The sequence below is a fragment of the Gouania willdenowi genome, chromosome 5 (genome assembly GCF_900634775.1).
Source record: "Gouania willdenowi chromosome 5, fGouWil2.1, whole genome shotgun sequence".
Classification (NCBI taxonomy): Eukaryota; Metazoa; Chordata; class Actinopteri; order Blenniiformes; family Gobiesocidae; genus Gouania; species Gouania willdenowi.
The window spans coordinates 17,630,013-17,650,243 of NC_041048.1; the positions used below are offsets into that span (position 1 = coordinate 17,630,013).

Sequence of the window (20,231 nt, forward strand, 5' to 3'; positions counted from 1 at the left end):
ACAGGGGTGATGCACCTTTTTTTTTTTTTTTTTTTGTGAACAGAAAAACCAAAATAAACTCTTTGTGCTTCTTACTTGCACTTTTAATTCTTTCTGCATCATATGTTTTTGGTCGTAGAAATGTCCGTACTTCCTTTAGCAAATTATTGAAAACTGAAGGGAAATGCAAAGACTCAAGACCTCTTAGTGTTTTTAAGGCTGAAAACTGAAAGAACACAGCTTCTATGTGTCACCAGAGGCTGACATTAATATACATTCAATTTAGTTTGGAAAAAATCAAAGAAATGACAATGTTCAACATGTCATCGATTCCCCAGCATCACCGTATTATTTACTGCAATAATAAACCATCTCCCTACAGTTATAATCTACACACTGCACATTACTGACCTGCTTTATTAACAATGACACTTATGTACATCATTAACATTTTCAACTTTAGGACCCTAAGAAAACTGTCACAGAGAAATCTACAATGTCTAAGTGTGTCTAGTCATAAATGTGCTCTGAAAGGCCTCAACGCTTCTGCTGTTGAAAAGACTTTCTCATATTTGTCAAACTGTAACAAAACCTTTGTTCTTTTTTGGCCCTTTTTTCCAACACCACATCAGGAGAGCATCCAACAGGAAGCTGTTTTATTCGCATTATTTCATCTGAGATTGGAGGACATCAAACTAGACACACAAAAAGATCTTTTATTCCAAATTGGAGAAAACGTGAGCGGACTCGGCTGGTCCCTGTTTAACGGAATAACCACATGTGATCTCTAAGTCGCAGATCTTCAGCATTATGATTTTGTTAGTCTACCCTTTGTGTGCAGAATTTATTTATGCATCTGCATATGGGAGAACACCATCTGAAATGAGAATGCTGATCAAACTCATTGGTGCATAAAGTGCATAACAGTTAATTATGACTTCATTACAGATCAGCTTTATTGTGATGCCAGTTATCGGAGCAAAACCTGATTTGACCTTGTTGGGTTGTTGGACGGCAGAGCACAAAGTTAATGGACACCCATGGATTTTTCTTTTGTTGTGTAAACAAGTAGTCCAATCATTCCCATTCCAAAGGATCTCATTAGAGATAGAGTGCTTCTTTCCTGATTTTGTCCCCCAGACTCTAATGTCCTGTCACCTCAATAACGTCATCGTCTGAGCTGTCACCACCAGTCTCTGCACTTGTGTGTATGTCTGCTTGGCTCAGAGCTGCCCCCAGCAGAGAGGAGGTGGGACTGTTGAAATGAGAGAGGAAGCTGGATGTAGCAGAGCTTGAACTGGGCGTGGAGAATCCCCCCGACCCTGAGAGGAGAGGGGAGGGAAACATCCTCGGCTCTGAGAGCAACGGCTGGCTGTAGGTGAGGGGGAAACTGGAAGAAAGCAGATTGGCCATATTAGGGTTCAACAAATATGGAGGAATGGAGGCTGAGGACAGGGAAGGAGAGGAAGTGTCTGCTGTGGACATAGAGGACATAGGAATGGTGTTGGAAGCAGAGGAGTAAATGGCAGGTAGAGAGGAGGAGGAGGAGGAAGAGGAGGCAGTGGCAGGTTGTCTCAGTAGGTCGGGACCTGCTGAGGGGAACATGGTCTGTAGATCAGCCAATGACTGTCCTGGTGTTTGAAGGAAGGACGATCTACTACTGCTGCTGCTGCTGCTGCTGCTGCCAGGCATCAGGAGTGAGTGATTCATGTGGCCAAGGTTTCCCAGAAGAGAGGAGGAGTTCAGCCCCATGGGAGGAAAACTCAGTCCACTGGAGCCCACAGAAAAGCTGGGGAAATTAAGGGCGGAGCTACGTTTAGCTCCTATTTGTGTCTTGCCTTGGCCTTCATTACCCCTGCGTTTAGTTCCTCGTCCCTCCAGGACTGAGCTCAGCAAGTTGTTGTCATTGAGCTGCCGACTGAGATCACTGCTCTGAAAGAGCTGAGAGCCGTCTTCATCTGTTGCTCTCACACACGGTGCGTCCGATAGCGACGGTAACTCGCTCCTAATGCGGGGAGCTGTGTCACCTGATGATGTAAAGCAGCTGAGCTCGCGGAGAATCTCTGAGCCTGATGGAGAGGATGGTCGCTGTTCATCGTTAGGTGAGCGCGGCTGTGGATCCAGGGGAGAGGAACAGCCATTACTGACTGGATGGATCGTGGAGCTCTGAACGTCTGTTGCACAGTGACAAAAAAATGATTCAGTTAAGTTAATTAAACATAATTTAACAAAACTTAAATCATTACAATTGACTTTCATCTGGAGAGTAAGATGGACCAAAAGAACAGAATTCTTACATACATTGTAAAGTATTTTAACAAAGATTTGGAACCTCTACCTCTTGAAGCTGCAGGAAGTCCAACGACTGATCTGCTGATCTTTCCAGATCTAATCGCAAATATCCTTCCATCATTTGTCCTAATGTAAGTTCCTGTGTTAAAAAACAACAAAAAGACACCAAATGATACAAAAAGTAAATGGCGTTAAAACAAGAGTTCCTTAGCAATGCTCAAGTACCAGAATGCATGTTATGCACAAATGATGAAAAAACATTTAAAACAACAATCTAAAGGATGGAAGTCAGATGTGCTAACCAGTGACATGCGGTGAGGTACAGATGCACAATTATTTGAACCCAATAGAAGCTTAAATGCATTTATTTTTTTAAACATAATTTCAAATGTGTAAATAGGGAGCAGTTATTTCATTGTACTTTTACTTTTATTAATTTTAGGATTTTCTTGCATATATTGTATGTTATTGCACTGAATTAATTCAACTTAACACTTAATGAAAACATTCAGTTGTTTAGAGAAGTTTTGATTATTCTTTAATACATTCCATGTTTTAACAATACAACAGCAAGAACAGCAAGATTTTTCATTACATCATCAAAAATAATTTTCAATAAAATGTATATGTTTTTTTGGGGGGGGGGGGGGGTGTAGGTGATTGTTATTTAACTAAATAAAAATCATAAATGGTCTTATCTTGAAGTTTGGGGGTTAAGGGTCTTGTTTGGACTAATGGTGAGGGATGCCATGCCTGCTCACTGTTTGTCTCCTCCCCCTGTCTGTGAGGCGCGGTACTGTCTGCCTCATACCGTACATTTTCACTGTGCATTTATAGACAACACAGCCAACCGGAAGAACTGAATATGTCACACACGTTCATTAAATATATTATACAAACTATGGAACGTCAGCATGGGCAGTAAATGAATAATCAAACATATATATTTGCGATATAAAAAGAGAAAGTAACACGCATTCACTGACTGCTCCATATAGTGTGTGACTGAGTGACGTCACAGATGAAGCACCGCTGCTCTGTACCTCTCATCACTCTTTTTCAATGGATTTGAACAGGAAACATGCAAATTCAGCAATTTCGACCATAAAAATTTTTAAATCACAAAGAAAACTAATTTATAGTGCAGTCGAGTGAACAAATTAGCTTTCTCTTACAGGGTATATGTAGGAATCCTGAGGTTAATCTTTTTTAAAAACCTTTAAAAAAAAAGATCTCGTCGCCACTTTAATCTGCTGTTAGCAACACATCTTTAACAGTTGTAGTTTGCAATTAAACAGGAATGATGTAAGCTGAGAAGAAATAAAACTTGAAAGAATAAATTAAACTAAAGGCAGGTTTATAGACGTTCCCCTGAGGTCACAACAAGTAACAGTTATTCAAGGCCAAATGGCAGAAAACAAGAACCTATTACAACATGATCAAAATTTAGGACATGTGCCTGAGATTGCGTGATTTGCATTCAATCAGCTCCTCTGTGTCCATCAGCTCTTTGAGCTTTTCTTTGTGCCTTCGGCGCAAGGTGTTGGATTAAGTTGGACCATTAATGACCCAGATTTTCCTTCTGCCTGATCATCAAGATGGTCTGCATCAATTTGAAGTGTGTTGCATAGTTCATGCAGGATTTTGATCCTTTTCTTCAGCTCTTGGACTGCATTCATGTCCATTGATGCTACGCTAATCCTTTTCCTACAAAGTGTGCAATAGGCTTCCCGGTTGTTATTCCCAACTGGCTTTATCCAATCTTTGAATTCAGGCACCTTGAGTCAGGGGTTAAAGAACTTGCACTTTCCCATTTTTTCGCTGTCACGTGACGTCGCACCCATACTCGCGCAGCCCCGAGGCTTTGAGTACGCAACCGAGTCAAAGCTTGAACACCAATAACATTTAATACATCATAAAATCGCAATTAAGACTTTTCTAATACTTTTTAAGGGCCTTAATTTTCCTACAATTGATTTATCAACTTTTAATACTTTTTAAGACCCCGCAGACACCCCATCTTATAATTGTTAGCATTTTACATGCCATGATGACAGGTGAGGCTCTGCCCAGTCCGTCTCATTAAATGTCCTGAGTGACAATGTATCGGTTTGTTTATTAATCATCACTGACTTTACATTAGCTGGAAGAGACACAACATTTCAGACAGACCAATTTGAACCTTCAGGTGTCTCCTTACCCTTAGAACCTCTGATGATGTGGATGCTCTCTCCTGCATTAATTCGAGCTTGAACATCTGTTGTGCTGTTGGCTCCAGGGATGACTATATCTGTGGATGCAACTTTGCTAATTAAATCAGCTGCTTTCAGTCCAGCATACAATCTTGTTGCGTTTACATTTTCAGACGCAAATGAAAACATCTACACGTTACCTGTCGTGGTGACGATTCTCTGCACATACACGCCAGCCTTTTGCAGGAAGTTGACAGGAAGACTACCAGCAGCACTAGACCCAGCCAAGCCCATGCCGACCTGCCGAGGCATCATGGGAATTGGAGTCGACTGAATGGGCCTGACACTTGCCACAGGCTTGTCGTCTGGTCTTGTCATAGGACGCCTGAGAGAAAGATGCAATTTAGTGCGTATAAAACCTGCATGTATGTGTGCAATGATAATGCAAATTGACTTGAATAAAACAAGGTAGAAGGGGGTGAAAACGATGATTCAGGAACAACATAAAACCCACCATCCTCGTTGGGTGAATGCTGGTATGCTTGCTAAGGCTAGGTCACTGTTTGGGTAATAAGTGGCGTACGATGGGCGGGAGTAGGGCACAGAGGCTCTTTTCTCATCTTCGTAGCCTTTCTTGGCCGCTCTCTTCTCTGCTTTGGTAAGTTTGGAGTCCTTTCGGTCAACCAGCTGGGTCTCATGGTGGAAAGGTTCCTGTTAGGTGCACATGGAGGGTCAGGTTTAAATGTTTCCTAATGTTGTTCAATTGCTGTATATTCATTTCCCTTTCTTGGTTATGCATCGATCACAAATGGACACAATTCCAACACAATTCGATACATACATCAAATTTAGAAAAAACAAACCATGCTTGACAAATACTGCTAATCATGAAGTTAATAAACCTTTGTGATGAAGTGTGGGTAGAGCCGACAGGCTTTTGCTATGACGGGTTCCAACTCCTCTCGAGACTCTACTGACTTCTTCATGGCTGCAGGCTCCTCCTCCACAAAGTGCAGCAGTGACTCCACTTCTTTACGAGTGAAGTTGAGCACTGGGTTCAGGTCATCAACCACACGATCTTAGAGACACACCAGAGTGGGATTACAATATTTGTCACAGGAGGTACGTGAATAGAAATTAAAAACAGCTTGACATCATTGGAAACTAGAATATAAATAGAACAGCAGTCAGGAGCCTCCATGTATTGCCACAAACTACATACTGTCCTCTGTAAGACTACCCTCTAGCGGTGACAGAGAAACAATCTCATCAATAAAGCGCAAATATGATAAGAGCTACATTGCTTTACGCTAGCCAAACATGCTTTCAAGACTTTGATGCCCTTGGCCACCACGTACTAGTGTGAAAGTGAATTTTCAGCTCTGACAAACATGACAACAATACTTTGCACGCTGAATAATTTAAGACTCGGATAGAGCGGAATTCGAATCTCCAACCCTTTGGTTATTGGACAACCCACTCAGCGACCGTGACCACTGAGCCACGGCAGCCCGTGATGAATATGTTGTATTTTTGCCATTTGTTCAATCAATAAATGTTTGGCAGATGTATTTATTATATAAAACAGACTTGTTTCTCACTGAAAATGCCAGTAGGATAATTAATTAAATAAATCAAGTGATAATTCTAAATAAAATGTTTTATTGTGTTAACAGATTATTATAATTTTTTTTAATTATATATTATTCCCTACAGGATAGGTAAAATTCAGAGACAAATTTCACTGTAGGGCTACATTGTATCTGACATTACAGGATTTATGCATGTGTGTGCAGGAGTAGGGGGTACATTGCTTCAGGCTAAATGTCTGAAGAGTTATGGATGTGACTGTGAAAAGTTGGGAACCACTTGTTCTAGTGGAAAACTGAGCAGAGCTTGAGTTTCATTTCATTGGTGGAACTCTCTTACCTGACATGCCTTGCTTGGTCACCTGTCTGTCATAGATCTTCTTCTCTAGAGTGAAGTCACAGACCAGGCGGTAGATGTAGCAGGGCTTCCTCTGACCATATCGGTACACCCTGCACACTGCTTGGGCATCGTGACATGGATTCCAGGAAGCATCAAACACCACAACACGATTGGCACCGATCAGATTCACGCCCAAACAGCCCGCTCTGTGAAAGATTAACAACAAACTTTCTGTCAGTTTGTGAAGACAGACGAATGACAAATACATGGTAAAGTACTGAAAGTAGATTATATACCTCGTGGAAAGCAAAAAGACCCATGTTTTGGTGTTTTCGGGGTCGTTAAACTGATTAATAAGCCTTTCCCTTTCTGAGGCAGAGGTGCTCCCATCCAGTCCTGCAATAAGACACACAGTTCTTAGACTTTGAGTTAAATCTAAAATTGCTCAGGAAGACCTATCAAATAATGTAAAAAGCCCCTGTGCTTCTGGAAATTGCCATTTGAAATAAAGAGTGTCAGTTTGTCCAAAAGAGAGCTTCAACAGAAACAAGTGACACTGATTGCTGCTCCTACTCCTCACACAGATCAGCTGTTGCAGATTGGATCACTTACGGTAGTAGTTGAGGTTGCGGACCCAGGTTTGGTTCTGGCTGTCCGGAGAGGTGACGGCTGGTGGTAAAGCTCTCTTTGACAAAAAGTCCTCAATGACAGTGAGGGTGGACAAGCTTTGGCTGTTGGATTATAAAGAGAGATCAGAAAAGTAAAACCAAAGCAAGTATTCTCTTTCATTAAGGCTGAGAGCGTAGTCATACCTGAAGACCAAAAGCTTGTCTCTTCTCTGCACGCTCTCATCAATCAGGTGGAAAAGCAGAACCATTTTGGCAGACATTTCCAGAACTCCTTTCTGGTATTTTGACATTATTTCTTTTGCCTTTGATGTGAAAACAAACATTAACAACTCTGTAGCCTTCCCAGATATTCAATAAATGTGTAGAACACAAGGCTGGGCAATATATTGTGATTTAAGATATATCAAGTTCTCTATTTTGACGATATAGAAAGTGACAATATCGCCTATATCAAGACATATCTATATATATATATATATATATATATATTTTTTTTTTTAAACTTGTTTTGATTTATACAATCACAGTAAAAATCACATCATTTAAGTATGTAATATTATTCATAGAGTACAGTCAAACAGTGTCCTTCTTTACAATGTTTCCATATTTCTGAGATGATATTTTATAACTTATTTTTAGGAGTCAATGCTTTCGTTACTTCTCAAAACAGCTTTAAAAGCTCAGTTAGATGGATTACCTTCACCTAAACAAGCCACACGAGAGAACTCACTCACACATACTGTCCCTTAGAGTAGAAAAAGGCAAAAGTGGCACATATTGATCAGCTGTTTGTTAATAAATGAGCCTGTGTGGCATTTTTCATCAGCAAATTTAACCCAGGATTGTTTTTCTTGTTATCGAGTTAAAAATATTGAGATGAATATCGTACATCGCCATTTTGAGAACAAATATTGAGATATGAGTTTTTGTCTATATCGCCCAGCCCTAATAGAACATTTAATTATTTTACACACATTACGAATACATTGCATGGATTTCTGTCGTCATCACGCACCCATTCGTATGTGATGACCTGATTGGCTCGTTCCTGAGAGGCATTGACAGGCAGTGCGTTGTTGACTCTACTGTTGCTCGTCTCTGCAGCTTTAGCTCTGAGGCCAGCGCTGCGGGAGTTACTGGCTGAAGTGATGTCATCGAGGTCCAGGTCCTGCTCGTTAGCCTGGTTCTCCTTCTGCAAGGCCTCATAAAGGACGTCCGGGTGGTTCCAGATCTGAGAGGATCGGAGAGTGGTGCATGATGGTTATTTAAACAGGACAAAGCAGAATCGGTACCTAAAGTTTCCATCAGACTATCAGAAAACCTGCCTCACCTTGCAGCAGACACAGAAAGCTTTAAGTGGGTTCAGCCCCAGCCAACCATTGTTCCCTGCTTCACGAAAGCGCTTCATAAACTCAGTGTAGAGAGCCCGCTGGATTGGAGAGAGTCGCACTAAGATCACATGTTCGTTCTTGGCGGGAAGCTGGTGTTGCAGCACGTCATGACCACGCCTGGGTCACCGAGAAGCAAAGCAGAGAAAAAAGTGGTGTGAGTTCAACATGTTGCACACTGCTGTCCTCACTCAGAGATAAAACTCACCTCTGGACAAAACCTTCCAGCAGACTGTGCAGCACGTGACTGCGATAGCGCATGAGGCGAACATCTTGGGGCGTGCTGTCCACACACTGGCCGTTCAAGATGGGACGCTCAAACATGTTGCTGAACTCCTGCCGTGTGCCTAAAAAGTCCGGCCGCACAAAGTCTACCATGCACCAGTACTCCAGGAGGTTGTTCTGCAGAGGGTAGCCCGTCAGGACCACCCTGCGGCGTGAGCGGATGTTTTTCAGCGCCTGCGATGTGTTGGCGTGATAGTTCTTAATGCGGTGGCCCTCGTCGCAGATCACCACGTCTGGTCCAGGCCGAGTGATGGCTTTCTCAATCACTGAAGGAGACAATATTCTCCATTTAGAAAACATCACAGTCAATGTAGATGTACACACTGATCACATGATTTGGAGAATTAAAAAAAAATTCTATTGTAGGGATTTAACGATTCACTCAACTCCCGATACGATTCGATTCACGATACTGGGTTCACGATACGATTCTCTCACGATTTATTTTACAAAATGGGAATGTAGACAAATTTTTTTTTTTGGGAAAAAACTAGAAAATACTGTATTATTTTCCTTTTATATTTCATTGTCAAAAGAATCCCTTGATAAACTATTCAAAACAATGCAATTTAACTAAAAATAAATCTTGAATGAAATAAATAAAGGAATAATACAAATGAAAATGAAGCCTATTAATTTAAATTCTGGTTCTATAATAAACAATACGAAACTGCATAATAGTTCTTTTTCTTTTTAAAAGTGCAACTGAAAATGTATTTTGTGCCTTAACAATTGGACTTTAAAAAAAAAAAACGTGATTACACTGATTTACGTCATATTTGTTTGGACCAGCAGAGGGCGCTGGTAACACAGTGGTCGGTTGGCATGCAGAAATTCTTGCAGTGAAGAAGAGAAGCTATACTAGCAGACAGAGCTAACAGAAAAACGTGACTTTTACAGATATTCAAGTAATATTAAAGATATTCTTTCGGTGCTAAAGGGGTAATGAATCATTTATTAACATATTTAAGAGTAGAAGGCGGCCAGAAAGAAAGTATTAGCAGACTCCGCCCGCCGCCTACACTTGTACACTTGCCCTCTGCTGGTTAAAAAAAAAGTACTGCGATTCAATGTTCAGAAAATCGATATCAACCGTGATACCTATGAATCAATTTTTAACTGCCTTACGATTAATCGTTACATCCCTATTTTATTGTATTCTAAATTGTCTTTTTGTTTTAATTAAACTTTATAGAAAAATAACATTCCTTAATTTGTAATAAACTTTTGCAAATATGTAAACAACATTACTTTCTTTACAATTCTTCCTCCAATGAGAACAATAAGGGTATATTTTAGAAATAGTCCGTCAGTTCTTCTTCTCATTTAACAGCAACAACTTTGGAACAGGACAGACCTACACACTAAACAACTGCAGCTTCTCCAAAACAACATACAAATATTAAATATTGTCTAATATATAGAAAATGCTTCTGTTTATTGTAGCAAAACAGTCCTAGCTTGATGTCAACTACTTCTTCTTACGTCTTTGATACTCTACACTTTATAGTTTGTATGATTAATGTAAAACAATGTTCATGTTATTTGTTTTTCTAACTTACATTGATAATACAGTTGTTTGTGTTGAAAAATTTAAATGAATTAAATTAAATAATTGAAAAACTAGAAAAAGCGAGGGCTTGGAGTGGAGGCGTCATGTTTCCACTACAGTCAGGAAATTCCTCTTTAGCTCTGGTGTTCAACTCACTTTTTTGATTCTACCTCAAGTCCCGTGTCAAAAACTGATGAATTCCTGCTGCAGCATTAAGGAAGGCAGAGCCTGTTAACCTGATTCTTACATGTAGTTTTATAAAACTGATAAATGAATGACAGCTCATCAGCCTTGTTTATACAGTACCTTTCATGAGTTCTTGCTGCCGATCTTCTTCATCAAGGTCAATAATGATTGGTCCAACAGGCTTCTTGGATTTCCGTTTCCTTCCCATCACGAAGCTCTTTTTCATGGATAGGAGCCGATACATCTCGTAGCCCATCAGTAACACGCCCCCGTCTCTAGACCAGTCCTCCACGACCTTGGCCCTGGCCGGTGTGGTTCTGTAGGTCACACCGTCAGTGGGACATTAGTCTGGACTTTGACAGTCAACGCCTCAGTTTTTAGCAGTTTAGAGGAAACAGGACATCACGTACTTGTGCTCATCGTTGAGAATGTAAACTTTAAATGTGCGGCCCATGATAACGCTTGGGTCAGTGTCAGAGGAGAAGCCTTCCTGTGGTGGGAGCCAGAAGTTGAACTCCGTCAGCCAGTTCTGAAGTGTGTTCACCTTCAGTGAAGATAAAAACGTTGGATCATTTCATGTTCTAATAAATCAGCTTTTCAGGAATACAGATGTGCTTTGTACACATGCAGCTGTTTTTATTTACTCACAGGAACAATGACCAGCACAGTGTGAGCCTCGGTGTTTTTTAGCAGGATATCAATGAAGGAAATGACCTGCAGGGTCTTGCCTAATCCCATGCTGTGAGCGAGGATACAACCGAAGCCGCTGCTGGATTTATATCGATCCAGGGATTCAATGAGGTTGTCGTAGAGAAAGCGTATTCCTCCGATCTGGAAAAAACAAATTCCATTGAGTTTGTACACAATAGCCCTCATTTATCAACCTTGCATGAAGACAGGTGCAAATCTGAATGCACATTTGGTCATGTGACCTACCATGACCAACGTCGGATTTATGAAACATCTGTATTTGACCAATCCCAGCGTACAAATGATCAGGTGTTGATAAATGTGGTGGCCTAATTCGACCGTCATTAACATGACATGTTATGCCCTTAATTATTTCTAGTTTGGAGGCCCCGCCCACTGAGGTCAAACAAACACTGGAAAGGAAATAAATGTTTTTGAGATGACTCATCCTCACAGCTAAGGTGAAGATAAACAAAGATGTGCTTTTCTGTAGTATAAAAACTAGAATTTAAGGAGCTCATTTTAAATGAAGAAAATAACGGCGGCAGTGAACAGTGTTTCTGAACGGACTCAAGTTGAGGTTTCAATTAAATTCTCAATAACTAACTTAACCAATAGCTCCCTGAGCTAGCCCATCTGTTGCATTCCTGTGTTAATGCAAAACTGCGCCTTCTAAATCTGATGTTAAAGCTTAAGTTCAACATTTTATCTACAAACACGACTTGTTATGAGCTTAACATTAAGCAGAAAGTCAGTGGCAACTGAGTTGAAGTATAGACATAGCTCATATGTTGTTGTTACACGTTGAATGGCAACAGTGTTTGCTAGCTTAACTACTTGACATTTGCGGTTTACATTAAATTACTAGACTTACCCGAAGAGGAAAGGCTGCTTTCATCTATCTATCTATAATCTATCTATAATGCAAGAAAGGTCTGTATGCGTGTGAGTGTTTGTGGAGCGAATGTCTCCCTGACGTGGTATCTGTTCGACCTGAAACTTTGTCAACGGCTTCCAAACACTCCAAGTGTGTGCATCTGTTATTTTGCAATAATTTGGTCATTTCAAAATGTTTATTTTAATTTAATTTCATCCAGACAGCACATTCATATTCACCCAGAAGTGAAACCTATTCAGCTTTTGACCACAGTGTGAGGGGGCGCTAGCGCACAATCTGTATCTATTTCACTGCACAGCTCCGCTTCGGTGCGTGCCAGAGCCAATCACACGAGTAGCGGTAATGACGTCACGATCAACAACCAGAGGGGCGGGGCACCGAAAATTTAGTTCTTATTCGGTCTGGTTACTACCGTTTACGTCGGAACCGGTGCCATATTGGTACCGTGTTTCGGTACCCAACCTTACTAGCGAACGGTTGATAAATGAGGGCCATTGTGCTTTGATGGTGTGAGAAGGGAGCGAGATGATACCTGGTGAGGTTTGACAGCTTTGGCCAGCTGCGGGGCGAGGAACACGTCCTTCTCCTCCGATGGGTGGTTGATGTTAACCAGCACTCGTCCCTGAGCGTCAGGCTGGTTAAACGCGTCATTGATGTGTGCACCGCTGCTCTCCTCCGACCCCGCTGCCCCTTCAGCCTCTTCATCAGCCGACTCACTGCTTACCTGCAGGGAGTCTTCATCTCCAGAACTGAGCTCAATCACATCTGTATAACAATTGATTGCTGCATTAACACACACACACACCTAAAATATAAATGGATATAAAAGACACCCTACCATCTCTCATGGCATGTACTGGCAGCTTGGGCTCCAGTTTCTCATCTTCCTCACCACTACTGTCCAAACAGATCACATCCTGTTTACTGAAGAGAGCTGGGAAATTGGGCACTTCTCCTAAAATGGAGGCAGGGTCTACGGCTGGAGAGACAAGTGAGAAATCATTCATTTTTAACTCAAGACTTTAGGAAAGCAATCAAAAGCAAAATGTGACTGAGTGATGACAGTCACCGAGGTGTGGCTCTGGGACAGCTGGAGCATGAGTAGGAAAATCCTTTCTCTGCTGCTCCAGGCGTTTCCTCCTCTCCATCTCTTCCTGCTGGGCAGCCTTCGTCCCCGCTTCCAGCTGATCCTCCTTCAGCAGCTTTCTGCAAACATACAAACAAACAAAGCCTTATTTTAGACACAAATGTTATACTTTTATTAAAATACGCCAGAAAGGTAAAGTACACTGATGAATGCACCTGATGTTCTTCCTCATGTGTGAAGGCTTAGCTGGTTTCAAATGTTTGGATTCTTTTGAAGACTTTGAGGATTTGAGTAATTTGGAGGATTTGTGTTTCTTTGCTTTGGTAGAGGCTTTTTTCCTCGGCTTTGAGTTGTCCGGGCTGTTTGGGGGCTGAGATCGAGAGGCAGGTCTGGAAGGAGCTCTGGAGGAGGAGCGGGACGCAGGCCGAGAGGACGAGTCAGAGCAAAGCTCCTCAGAGGAAGCAGAGGGGGAGTCTCTGCCATCTTCAGACCCTTCAGCTCGACTCTGAGCACTCCCAGGACGGCCTAATGAAAGGAAAGAGACATTAAAGCTGATATCAGGAGTTTCTGAGAAATCTATGTTTATGTATGATTCTTTTGAAATGTGAAAAATTAGCCAACTAGTCTTTTACTATGGTCTACTGCTGGTGGCCATTCATACATTAATGTATATAAATCCCTCCGTCCTAGAGACCACTATACAAATGGAAACGATCGCCGAGTGCGCCCAGCCAATAGGCTTTGACTTCCTGGAGCGAAGACTGTCAATCAACGTGAATGCGCATGCTGCGTAAACTGTGCACGGAAACAAGGCCGTGCGTCTCAAAGGGGTATAGCTCTGAGCAGCAGAGCGTCATGCAGGAGCACTCCAAAACTCAAAAATGACCCATTCCACAATTGCCAACGTATAAAGCTTCTACTAAAAGACAAAAGAAAAATCCAGATACAAAGCTTGTGGATAAATGTCTTTGTGACCGCAACAGGATTTTTCTCGGAGTTGCTTTTCAAAGGTGGAGGGAGTTGCTGCTTTTAAAAAAATTCCGAACGAACCAGGATTTGGCAACATTTTTCATGGACAGGTAATAAACATGTTTTAATCAAAAGGTATGGCAATCTAACAATAAATGTGTAGTTTTTGTAGTTATGCGACTTTGTTATGTTTTGCAATGCGTGTGCACAAACGTAGAGGCGTAGCTTCTGGTAGATTGACAGAGGCAGTGGAGGAAGTAGAGCTGTTAAGGGCGGGACATCGAGACGTTCTCTCAGAAACTCCAGATAGCAGCTTTAAGTTCACGTCTTTAGGAGCTTCAACATGCATAACGCGGGCTAATCAAAGCACAGATGGGCTGTCCTTTATGTATCAGGATGCACAGTCAAACAAAGTTTATCACTCACCAAAACTTTCATCTTCATCATCTCCATAATTTTCATCCTCCTCCTCCTCCTCATCATCTTCATCATCATTATCATCATCTTTCTCCCTATTCTCATTGTCCTCCTCGTCCTTCTCCTCATTCTCCAAAAACTCCTCTTCACTGCCGAGGCTGGCCTCCAGGTCGCTTTCTGAAACGGCCTCTTCAGACATGGCGTCTTAGGGGGCTCGCACTGTATTACCTGCACACCTTCATTAGGATCCCTGAGGACACAACACACAACATTACCATCAGACATACAGTGCAGGGTTAGAGTGCCAGCCAAAAATGTGCTGATTATGAAAATGCCAGTAATACATTTAAAAGCCACACTTCTCTATTTAAAATCTCAGACTTGTTGGAGGAGCTAGACTGGACCTTAGACTGTAGATTGACAGAAAGTACCTAAAAAGATCGTAAATGGGCAAGTTTAAACCCTTTCTCATTGAAATGAAACATTAGCCTCTGTTCTGTACTCACCAATTAAAGCAGAAATTCAAACACTAATTTTGGATTCTTTTTTTCACCTTGAGCACACCAATAACCAAAAGAGCATGTTCGGTCTGCTACAATATACAGGATAAGATGAGGAGAAAATTTATTAATCAGATTTGCTTTTCCCTTTTACCCCACATAACGTGTTTTCCTTAGTTTGCTTGTTTTTTTAATAATTCCTTAAACAGCAACTACAGGTGTCAGAAAAAGGAAAAATGTTATGTCGCTTTAATCCAAATGCATCGTCTACACCCACATTTCCCAGCACTAAAGCTCACTATGGTTTTCTATAAACCATCTCCAGCTGACATTGGGCATACAACATCCTGCACACAATGACAATAAAAACATACAAGTTACAACTAGGAGTGTGACGATATCTCGATAAGGCGATATATCGCAATTTTTTTTTTTCTCACACAATCGATTATCGATATGCTCGCGCTAAGACTCAATTTTTATTTCTTTTTTTCAAAACCTTTTCTGCTTTATCCCTAAAATGTGGAGGTAGGTCTTCAAATAAATTTTGTCACTGTTTGTTGAAGTAACCAATATATTGTTTACTGGAATATTGCACTATAATGGTGTAACTGGTAAGAAAAACCCTATTTTTTGTTTACAGAAAGCACTATTAGAGATACTTATTCGTTTACACTGGTATGTTGGCACGTATTTACAGAAATGTTGCACTAAAATAGTGTCACTGTTCATAGGACACTTTTTCAATTAGGGATGTAACGATTCACTCAACTCCCGATACGATTCGATTCACGATACTGGGTTCACGATACGATTCTCTCGCGATTTATTTTACAAAATGGGACTGTATATAAATGACTGAAAAATATTCCTTTATTTTTTGGGGGAAAATACTATACTATTTTTCATTGTCAAAACAATCCCTTGATAAACTATTCAAAACAATGCAATTTAACTAAAAATAAATCTTGAATGAAATAAATAAAGGAATAATACAAATGAAGAAGAAGCTTATTATTTAAATTCTGGTTCTATAGTAAACAATACAAAACTGCATAATAGTTATTTTTCTTTTTAAAAGTGCAACTGAAAATGTATTTTGTGCCTTAAAAATTGGACTAAAAAAACAAACCAAAAAAAAACTGGTAACCCAGTGGTCGGTTGGCATGCAGATATTTTGCAGTGAAGAAGAGATGCTATGCTAGCAGACAGAGCTAATAGAAAAACGTGACTTTTACAGATATTCACGTAATATTACAGATATTCTTTCGGTGGCTAAAGGGGTAATGAATCATATATGAATATGTTTAAGAGTAGAAGGCGGCCAGAAAGAAAGTATTAGCAGATTTCGCTCGCCGCCAACACTTCTGGGTAGCGCCCTCTGCTGGTTAAAAAAGTACTGCGATTCAATTTTCACAGCATCGATGTGAATCGTTATACATATGAATCAATTTTTAACTGCCTTACGATTAATCGTTACATCCCTATTTTCAATGTATTGTCTTTCAGAGACAAATAAAAATGGTATTTTTTCACCTCATCTTTTTTTCTTGTTTATGTCGTAGATTGATTTCTGAGCAATATATCGATAATCGCAAGTATCGTCATATCAATCAATCAATCAATCTTATTTGTATAGCGCCAAATCATAACCAATGGTATCTCAAGGCACTTTACAGTAGAGCAGTCTTAAGGACGGACTCTTCATTTTATGGATACACACATATGCATATATACGTATATACACATACATATGTATCCCACACCCAACATGAATTCATCATGGCGGCAAGGAAAACCTTCTGTTAAGCAGCAGGAACCTTGTGTGGATCCCATTCCTATGATGAACAGCCATCCACGTTATGCTGTGTTGGGTGTGTGCAGAGAAAAGGGTGGAGACAGAGCCGCTGAGTCTCTGTAACTCCACACTGAGGATCCCACGGACCTGCAAGACAAAAGCCAGAAGGAGTACAGGAGCAAACACACAAGGGAGTAAGCAGACATAGAGGGAGTGTTTGAAAGAGGAATGGACCCTCTCCGGTCCCTCTCTAACCTAAATGACCTCTCTCTTAACGCCCTCTCCAACCTCTCTCCAACCGAGCATGCCAGACCCCCCCCCCCCGGCAGTCTATGCCTATTGCATCTTAATTATGAGCTATGAGCTGGTTCCTAACTAAAAGCTTTATCAAAGAGGAATGTTTTGAGCCTAACCTTAAAGGTAGAGAGGGTGTCTGCCCCCCGAACCGTGTTGGTAGATGGTTCCAGAGAAGTGGGGCCTGATAACTGAAAGCTCTTCCTCCTATACTACTTTTAGAGATGAATGGAACAACGATTAGTCCAGCATTTTGAGAGCGTAGTGTTCTGGGGGGATTGTATGGCACTACAAGCTCCTTGAGATAGACTGGTGCCTGTCCATTTAGGGCTTTATAAGTGAGAAGAAGAATCTTGAATTCTATTCTATATTTTATGGGAAGCCAATGCAGAGAGGCTAATACAGGAGTAATGTGATCTCTTCTCCTAGTTTTAGTCAGTACACGTGCTGCAGCATTTTGAACCAGCTGAAGTGTCTTAAGCGACTTGCTCGGGCAGCCTGCTAAAAGAGAATTACAATAATCCAGTCTAGAGGTAACAAAAGCATGGACTAGTTTTTCGGCGTCGCCCTGAGACAGGATAGATCTGATTTTAGCAATTTATCATATTGTGAGATAATTGTTATCGTGAGCTTTGTATCGCGTATCGTAAGGTACCCAGAGGTTCCCACCCCTAGTTACAACCATCCTCACACACACTGACTCACCTCAATTTAAATATGATAATAAATATATATGTTTTTAGCTTTTATTTAGGTGTTTTCTACTGACAGTCCTATAATGTTCAAATATTTTAGAACATTGGGCTCTTTGCCTTGAAAGTAGAAAAGGATATGTGTGATAATCTTGATTCATGATTAAAATAAAATTCCCGCGAATAGAAAATACAGCAACCTTGAATCAGTGTGGTAAATTACCAACTCATTCAGTAGTAGATATCTTAGCCCACACACACACACACACGCACACGGCACACACACACACTCTATATAAATCCACAATAAGTACAGTTTTCCAATACTTACATCCCATGGCAACAGTCGTATTTAATTACAAATTAGTTAAAGAAATCACACACTTCAAGTTTGCCACAAATTATTACACAAAAATCCCTGATATTAAATACAAAATGGTCACAAAATCGAGGATATTTTGAAGTGAAGATGTTGCAAAGACTGATTTCTGTCGCTTGGTTATTGTCTGTGCCTTTGAGGCTTTATATATATTTATACGTGGAAGTGCAAAAAAGGCCAGATTAAAGTTGAAATTTCTCATTTATCAAGCTAATGCATGCGTCCCGTTTTACATTAATATTGTCTGTATTTGGCCCCTGAACTAAAATGAGTTTGACATCTCTGGTTGATAGCACGCGCACACAGTTTGTTTGCTCATCTCATATCTATATCTATGTCCTGGTATTGCACAGAGATGCTGCAGCATGTTAGCTAATAATTACACAACAACAAACGCATGCACAATAAGCCCTGGGTTTATTGCCTTGTTGGATGACTTTGCATCCAGCTGTGCCTCGGGATAAAAGTAGAGGAAAAACAGCATTGCTTCGCTTCGTGAACCAAAGGACGAGAAAATGTCCTAAACACCGTGTAGGTGTTACGCTCCTGCGGCTATTGCTAGGCTAACCAAGCGATGCTAACACAGGACGAGCCGGTCTGGATCAAACATCAAAGAAATATCGATACTTACCTTGTAAAAAAAGAGGCTAAACTATCCACCAAGTCAGGTTGAATGTTTATACAGAGAATGCCCAATCAGGTATTTTGTATTATTCGTGTGCAAATGAGGGCCAAAAACGATTCTAATATGCTATTTTTTTCGTGTGACCACGAGTGGCCGTCCCCACAGCGGAACACGCTAACTTAGTTCCTACCAAACAACTATTCCCTGCAGTCCCTTATTAATTACCAAACATTAAAAGAGACAGTTTAACAGCATTATAAGTCATTAATTATCAATTCATTATTTTAAAGTGTAACTTTTGGCAGTGTATATATATATTTATTTAAGTCTAACATTTCACAAACCACAAGTGAAGAAAAAACGTCATCTTCCGTATGGCTTCATATAGACATGTTCCAGGTCATAGAATAAAATTATATAAAAAGACAACCTCAGTAATTAAAAATATGTAAGTTCTGACCATCAATCCATCCATCAACCATCTCTTTGCTTGGTTTGCTGGAAATTCTTACATTCACATAGATTTGGCTTGTATTCTTTGGTGGTGATAGTTCCTGAAACCATATTGTCTGAAGATTGCATGTTCTCCATTTTCATGATTGCATGGGTATTACAGCTTCTCCTCATGGAACAAAAACACCATGTAGTATGTTAGATAAATTAGATCATCAAGGTGTTGCCTGTTCCATGTGTTCCCCTGAGACAGACTGGTGTCCTATCCAATGTATATTGATCTTTATTTGTAGTTGGAATCTGTACGCGATTTTAAACACTTCAGAAGAAAGAACATTTTAATAAATAAAAATAAAAAATAGATAAATAAAAAATCAATGGACTTATCTATAGACCATAAAGTGTTTGCAAGATTCAAGCTCACACGCACTAATTCACATATTATGTTTCCATTAAGGGATAATCTTCATTGGTAGACATCAGTTGGTTCAGTGTCCAGGCTCTGTAGAAGGGACAGGGTCCAAAAAATGCCAGCATATTATCTCTGGAATAACAACAGTCTGAAATGATGTCTCTGTCCTCAAAGTAGATGTTATACCTTTATTTTGGATTTGTTTATTTATTTGACAGGGGCAATGTACATTCATTAACTTACCAGTGAATGTAGCACATTTAGCCAATGACATTTTTCATCTGTAAATTTACTATCTTGTTAATTACAAATATAAATTTGATGTGATACCACCAGTGGTCTTGGATCTTTGGTTCATATTTCCTGGTTTATGGGTCAAGGACAATGCATTTGTAGTCTATATGCAATGAGTCCTTGGAGGAAAAACCACGTCGGTGAGATCCTGAGAGACAATTACTTTTAAGTCCAACTCTCTTACAGAACAATAGATTCAGTAAAACAAGATTATTTGAAAGGATGAAAACACAAACTACTGGTAGCAAAAACCATGTCATTATATGGTTATCCAATAAGTGGATTTAAATT

The 20,231-nt window shown here is 40.3% G+C and overlaps 1 protein-coding gene across 1 annotated transcript; it reads right to left on the bottom strand.

The window, feature by feature from the left end:
- Nucleotides 1-231: 231 nt before the first annotated feature.
- rad54l2 (RAD54 like 2) lies at nucleotides 232-18,944 on the bottom strand. The gene is made up of 22 exons (XM_028446734.1): nucleotides 18,788-18,944; nucleotides 14,503-14,743; nucleotides 13,323-13,632; nucleotides 13,090-13,226; nucleotides 12,859-12,999; nucleotides 12,553-12,785; nucleotides 11,081-11,263; nucleotides 10,843-10,976; nucleotides 10,553-10,749; nucleotides 8,618-8,960; nucleotides 8,352-8,529; nucleotides 8,037-8,252; nucleotides 7,205-7,323; nucleotides 7,005-7,123; nucleotides 6,689-6,788; nucleotides 6,393-6,598; nucleotides 5,366-5,541; nucleotides 4,978-5,174; nucleotides 4,664-4,848; nucleotides 4,472-4,561; nucleotides 2,318-2,410; nucleotides 232-2,153 (listed from the first exon to the last, which is right to left on the bottom strand). The coding sequence occupies exons 2-22, from the start codon at nucleotides 14,690-14,692 to the stop codon at nucleotides 1,123-1,125; spliced, it is 4,578 nt and encodes a 1,525-aa protein (XP_028302535.1). The 5' UTR covers nucleotides 14,693-14,743; nucleotides 18,788-18,944; the 3' UTR covers nucleotides 232-1,122.
- Between the last annotated feature and the right edge of the window lie 1,287 nt (nucleotides 18,945-20,231).